Source organism: Camelus ferus, chromosome 12, assembly GCF_009834535.1.
Source record: "Camelus ferus isolate YT-003-E chromosome 12, BCGSAC_Cfer_1.0, whole genome shotgun sequence".
Lineage (NCBI taxonomy): Eukaryota > Metazoa > Chordata > Mammalia > Artiodactyla > Camelidae > Camelus > Camelus ferus.
In genome coordinates, this window is record NC_045707.1 from 30,196,981 (window position 1) to 30,204,147 (window position 7,167).

Here is a 7,167-nt window from a genome sequence, read left to right on the forward strand (position 1 = left end):
TTTAATAAAATAAAAGCAATTACACAAGATCTCTTTACAATATTGTTCCTAGATCTTTTTTGGATGGAGCATGAATTGCTTCACTCTGTCACTACTTCCTCTTATGCAATTTCAAATTCCTTGAAAGGGAAGCAATTTCCGACAGCTATTTTTGCCTATATTTAAGTAGGCCACCCTCCTCCACGTAAGCTCAACAGATATTTGACAATCCAGCTGTCATAGAAACTGGCTATTTTTGTGCTGTCATAAAATACATAGAGACTTTTTCCCAAGTTTTTTTTTTTTTTAAATAACATTTGGAATGGTATCTGGTGGGAAATAAATCATAAATCACATAGGTTGCTATATGCATCTCGGTACCAGCGTGGCTACCCAAGGAGAAAACCTGTTCCGTTTTGGTTGGTGAAACAGCAGTGTCAGTAATTGCTTTGCAAAAAGATTGAGGCAACTGATTAAATAAAATCCCTGGCAGCAAAACAGAGGTAACAATTGATCCATTAACGTACTCAATTAAAAGCCTATCTTTCAAAGAGAGAAGGTTCCCATTCTGCCCAGTTGTAATACAATTCAACTGGTAGTTTCACTTTATTAGAATGATTCCATAAACTCAAGCATCTAATTAACGCACAATGGTGAAGAGGTTAAGGGTTAAGGAAAATTTTAGTCACGTGGATATATTTCACTTACTTCAAAGGCTGAAACGTTGTGGATAGAGACGTAACATAAGACTGAAGACACAGAGAAATGATCAGAGGACCGGCAGCAAAAGAAATGTGTAACACAGCTAGCCTACCAATTCTCTGAAAACTGTCATTTATCAAGGAGAATTAATAAAATATGAAAAGACATTGAAAATAAAAATTCACTCTGGAATACCACATTAAGTGAATTTGGAGAACAAACCTTAATGTTTACTTCTGAAGTGTAATTTACCATAACCCCTAAAATTCATCATTAAGAGCTTTTAATTCAGCACTTCCAACTGATTCAACATATAAAGCATTAAAGAATATCTGTACTAATTATACCAGTAATATGAAGAAATCTGAAGAAAAAAAAAAACTCATTCTTTTGAGTGTAGTATTAAAACATCAGTAGAGAGACCCCACTGTACATCCCTTTGATAAGACCAGTGATCATTTAAACTGGTAACGTCATTGTGGGGATCATGGCCACAGTATTTGTCCCAAACCATTGCACTTTTTACTTGTGCAAAAAGCTTGTGAATTCAGCAGCTAATCTATGATGGAAAGAGATTTAGAAGGTGTGTGAAGAACTGAGTCTTGACTCTGTCACTAGCTTCGTGATCTTACTGAGCAATTTACACTGAGGAAAAAAATATTCAGTGAGATTTCTAAGAGGGCAGTGAGATTCCAGCGAGAATCAAATGATATGAGACACATAATGCCCTTTGCAGATTAATATGCTAATGGTGCTGAAACTAATAATTCTATCCCATTAAGTTACCAAATCAAAAGACAATTCTTTATTTTCTTATATACTTTGTCTCTGGTACCCACTGGGCAAGGATACTAACTGACAGTCATAACTACTCCAAACAAACATGTCCAGGCTTGGGCAGTGTCCAAAAGGAAGAATTAGGTGGTGGGTATGTTCCAAGCTCCCCTGGATTCTCACATCTAGTGCTGCCTCCCCTAGACCCTGCAGATCAAAGCCCACTCAGGGCCCAAATGTTCTGAGTTGCATCCGGTAGAGAAGACTCAACCAAGAACAGAACACAAGGAACGGAGGCTGCCAGACAAGGCACCGTTGAACTCAAAGCAGAGGCCAAATAAGAAGGCGTGATGTGGGTGGGGAACAGCGAGCAATATAGGCCACTGCTAAAAAGTGACTCATATTTCATGGGCAAAATTCAGCCATGGAGTGCTAAAAAGAAGTGTCTTTAACATGTCTCCATCTTTTCATGATTCTATTTGCTAACAGCCTGAAAATCATAGCCAGATGGGAAATATTTCAGTTGAAGAAAAATTTAAATATCCCTTTATCTGAGATGTAAAAATCTTCATATAAAAGAAGCTAAGTATATGGTTCACCCAGACTAGACATAGCTGGACACAGAGATGAGCAGAAGGTAGATTTAGAGATCAGATAATTCTTAACAGCTGTCTAGCCTCTCAAGTAGATATTTAGAAACACTGCACTTCGATAAAGTTCAAAGTTCAATTTTCTTTCCCTCCAGGACCTAACATGCAAATGAAAAAACCAATTTCAGTTCTCCAAATCTCAAAATCTACAAAGTAAGTTAACCTCAGACAGTAATTTTGCTTTGAGTGTAAATCCTTAATTATCATCTTAAGGCTCCTTTTAAAATATATCTAAGATATTTAACAAATGTCTGGGTTTCCTATCGTGCAGACTCTAAAAGTTCCACGTTTACATTCATTTAATATGAAAACAGTTGAGAAGTCTGAATCTAAACTTAGACAGGAATCATTAAACATCACTTTCTTCGGATAATACAAGGCATACGACAACTGAAGAAGGTTACGAATCTATCTTCAGTCCTGGGTTTAAATCCCAGGGCTTCCATTAAAAAAAAAAAAGAAAAGAAAAAAGAAATTTGTCTTCAATTAAAAAAAACAAATAAATAAAACAAAAATAAAAACGTGAACCTATGAGAGTTTGCCAGTAACTTCATTTTATTAATTTAATTATGATTAGTTCTATTACCGTTCATAATTCCTCTTTCCCAAACTACTCACAACAATGTCATCTCTAGGACATGCTGTACATTGGGAAGATTCTTGGAATAATTTTATGTAAACAGTGATGAACTCATCTGACCCCTAACAGAACCAAACCTCAACCGACCCCTTCTTCTTCCCCTCCCATCTCCATCCCTACTCTGTCGGTCAACTGTATAAGTTACTTACTTCCTAAAGACAATTAGGGAGCACACAGTCGGCCCGTTTACACAGTTAACACTTGATAATGATTTGACAATGCTTCCATCTTAAAATCAGAGTCAGCGGTTTGTCAAGCCAAATCTCAGAAATACCTCAGAACTCGGGTTATATAATAATGACAGAAAAACATCTATTTCCAAAGACAAAGGGGAACGGGCGAAATGAAAACAACTCTACCTGCTGCACGCTAGCGACTCTCATATACGAGTCCAAGACGATCAACAGAGGCACGTGGACATTTTTGTCTTGAAATAACTTGGAGGCTGGAAAAGAAGGGGGTTAGGGAAAAGAAGCAAAGTCACGATTCATGGCACCCCCTTTTTAAGTCTGAAAAGGTGGGAGAAAGCAAAAGAAGTGACTAAGACCTTCCTTAAATTGTCAGCTTCTTTCTGCCCTAAGCAGTAAAGAGTTTGTGGCTTCTCAAAGAGTCCAGCTTGGTGCAGCCACAAAGTTTGGAGGGAGAAAGTTTGTTTTAAAAAAAACAAAAGGCAAGGGGAGAAGGATGGGCAGCGGGGAAAGGGACAGTTTCCTTGCAGACCATTACCGTAGTCGGCATAAGTGAGCACCAGCATATCCTCCAGGATTTGGACCAGCGTCTCTATCTGTTTTCCTTCCTGGACATTGTTCAGCCTGACTATCAACTTCTTCAGAGTTTCCTCGTCCTCCTCCTCCTCGCAGCCCTGGCAGCTGCCACTGGCCATGACAGACGCTGCTCCAAACCTGCACCAAGGCCGCGGCTCCGGGAAGGGTGGGAGCGCAGCTCCCCGCCCGCGGCCGGCGCGCCCCGTCCGCACGCACGCCCGCCCGCGCGCTCGGGGGAAGGCGGCGGCTCCCCGCCCCGCGCCGCCCCGACCCCGCCCTCTCCCGTCGGCCCTCCCCCTCCCCAACCCAGCCCCCCCACCTCCCCCGCCAAAAAAAAAAAAAAAACGATGCGGCGCCGCGCAGAACGCCGAGGGGCTGCCGGGACGCCAGGCCGTGGTGACCGTGGCCGTGGCCCCCGCGCGGCCTCCCGGGACCGGATCCCGCTCGCCGCGGGAAGAAACTGACCCAGCGGACTCCGCCGAGCGCCCGGGCCCCCGGCCCTGCAGCGGCCGCGGGGGCGCAGCCCGGCTGCCCGGCGCGACTCGCCGGCCTGGGCCCCTGCAGCCCCGCGCCAGGTCTGGAAAAGAGGAAGACGGAAAATAAAAGCCACCGCCGATCTCCAGATCTAAGAATAGATAGCGGGGAGGTGGGAAAGACGCCGCCGCCCACCTGGCCCCTTTTAGGAAAACATTGTTTTTAGAGTTCCCCCTATAGGGAGATGCCTAACCCCCTCCCCCCCCATCACCGACAAAGGATGGAGAGAGATTTTAGCAACCCAGTGAAATGCTTTTCTGTGGTTGTTCTGGCTATCTGTGGGAGAGGAAATAATAAAATTTTCCCTGTCAGTTATCTATACAATCTCTGTTGGCCAAAAAGGCCACTAAAATTAACTTTTGAAAGTTTGTGTTGCACTCCGTGTGATCCTGAAAATGAGGGCACATCGAAAAGTAATCGGTTCTCAGCTCAATGAAAACTAAAGGAGAAACACAAGGTAAATGAAATGAAAAGGTGAAAGCAGAAAAGATGAGAAATACAAACGTAAACATTGTTCCCTTCAAAATTACTTAAGTGTTTAAAAAAAAAAGTACCATAAAAATGCGTTTTTCAGGAAGAGAAACCTAAACGAGACAAGGCTGGACAAAGATGATCTATTGCCTTCAGAGGATTCGTCCTGGGATAGGGAGTGGGGTCATTCACAAAGGAGAAGATAGGACTGGAAGTTAGTACTTCACAATTTTAGATCCTTTGTTTTCACTTCTGTTACCCAATTCTGATGACAGTTCTGAAACCGACCAGACAGCTACTTATCCTTCCTTTGCTGATGAGGAAATGGAGATTTAGCAATTAAGAAAAGAGCATTGCTGGAGTCACACAAATGGGAAGTTGAGAGTCAGGACTTAGATGCAGGTAGATCTCCTAACCCCAAATTGAAGGCTCTTTGCAGTCGACCACTTTAATCAAGATGAGCTAGGCTTCCTTAATACTGTAGAATCAGTTAAGACTGGAAATTCAAATTCAATCTGGATACCGTGAATATGTTTTGTTGTCATAAAGACTTTTTCTCTTCTACAGACACATGCTCGGATGTTCACATTTGAAATGACAGAAGTAATCCAGTGGTGGAGAAAGGCGTGGTGGAATACTTGGAAGTACAGAGGAAACAATACCAACTTTTTTTTTAAAGGATTTTTTTTTCATTTTGGGAGGGGGCAGTAATTAGGTTTATTTATTCATCTATTTATTTTTAACGGAGGATTGGGGATTGAACCCAGGACCTGGTGCATGCTAGGCACCAGTTAAGAGGGAGCTATACCCTCCCACCGATACTAAATTTGAACTGATAGCTCTTGACCAATAAGTGATGGGTTCATGTATTGTACTATTTTTCTCTGTATATAATTTCCCATATTAAACAGTCAAAACAAAACAAAGATCTTTTAACCTTGTCATTTTTACCATACCTGAAGTGTATCTTCTCCTAATTGAACTTGTTTCAGCATCTGACTAACCAGTCAATATTTCAAACATCCTAGGAATGCTCCCTTTCAAGCCACCTTTCCCTTTGCTCTGCATCAGTTTCTCCTACCCAGTTTATCAGATTATTAATTTGTAATATATACATATATGTATATATATACATAACTCCCTCCCAAAGAAAAATAAATCTAAAAATGTGTCTCCTCTGTTCCTCTATTCATTCAGTTCATTCATCCATTTATTGCCTTTTTATTGCCCACTGTATATCAGCATTCTAGGGGTACGTTGTGTGGGGACATGAATTCTCTGCTGGGAGTTTTTTCCCAAACTACTGCAATGGTAAGGCAAAGTATCTTCTTAGCTTTCAAAAATATTTAATCAATTGACTAAAGTCCCAAGACTTCAGATAGTTAATAAGACTGAAAAAGAAAAGCTCCAAGCATAAAGTCATGGTTAAGTGTTTAGTGGAGAATAAAAAGGTTCTGGAATATTTGACTAACTTTCTGGGAAGAAAAAATAAAACAGACGTTGCCAGTTACAGCCAATTACCAAAACAAATTCCAGATGGATTAAAAAGGTACATGAAAATAACTGAAAAGAAATTATAGATTAATAGTTATTTAATCTGGGTATGGGGAAACATAAAAACTAAGAAAGAGACTATAGAAGATCGATATACGTAACTCCATAAAAATTCACATTTTCTGGAGTCAAAGAAAAGAACATAAATGAAACTAAAAAGCAAAAGACAAACTGAAAAAAAAATTTGCAATTCATCTGACAAAAACAATTAGCCTTAATATTTTAAAATTTCCTACAAGGGGGAGGGTATAGCTCAAGTGGTAGAGGGCATTCTTAGCATGCACAAAGTCCTGGGTTCAATCCCCAGCACCTCCTCTAAAAATAAATAAGTAAATAAACTTAATTACCTCCCCCCCCAAAAGAAACAAACAAACAAATAATTAAATAAAAGTTCCTACAAATCACTGGGGGAAAGAGGACACTCCACAGGTACTCCAGAAGAAAAATGGATTAAAGTTTTGAATAAGAAATTCACTGGGAATGGACAATAAATATAAGAAAAGTATATTCATAATTATACAAAAATTGTGTAACTGAATATCAGTAACACAGTTATAAATGTATTTTCATGTGTGTGTGAGTGCACAATAACTACAACTAGAAAGAGAAAACGGGAATAGATCTAAGTATTTAAAAATCATTATGAAAAATTTATTAAACTATATTAAAAAGCATTATTAACAAGGCATAAATAAATGAATAGGCCATATCAATTAATAAGGAGATTAAATATCAAAAAGACACTAATTCTTTACAAAGTAGTAAACAACAATGCAAATCTAATGAAGATCTAGCAAGATTTTAGATAGATAGATAATAGATGGATAGATGGATAGATTGATTTCAACAAGAGTAAAGCACCTAGAACAGCCAAGACACTTTCGAAGAAGGACAAAGCAGGAGAATTGGCCAATTAGACATTGATTGAGGGCCTCCATCAGGCTTTATAAATTTTCCAGAGGAAGAAAAAGTGCCTGACAGCATCTTCCTGTGAATTAGAAAAATGTTCCCTTCCGTCCAGGCAGACACAGCCCTTCCAGCAGAGACACAGGGTGTACAAAGCAGGATTTGGATTTCAAACTACCCATCCCTTCAGCCT

At 40.0% G+C, this 7,167-nt stretch overlaps 1 protein-coding gene across 2 annotated transcripts in view; it reads right to left on the reverse strand.

Annotated features, from left to right (window-relative positions):
• The window catches only part of LRRK2 (leucine rich repeat kinase 2), a 135,469-nt gene extending 131,726 nt beyond the window's left edge, over positions 1-3,743 (reverse strand). For both annotated transcript variants that reach the window (XM_014566825.2, XM_006193663.3), the window contains exons 1-2: positions 3,472-3,743; positions 3,105-3,190 (exon numbers count right to left, since the gene is read on the reverse strand). In XM_014566825.2, coding sequence (XP_014422311.1) covers positions 3,105-3,190; positions 3,472-3,628 — 243 coding nt within the window. In that variant the 5' untranslated portion in view covers positions 3,629-3,743. The remainder of the gene's footprint in view (positions 1-3,104; positions 3,191-3,471) is intronic.
• Positions 3,744-7,167: the final 3,424 nt, after the last annotated feature.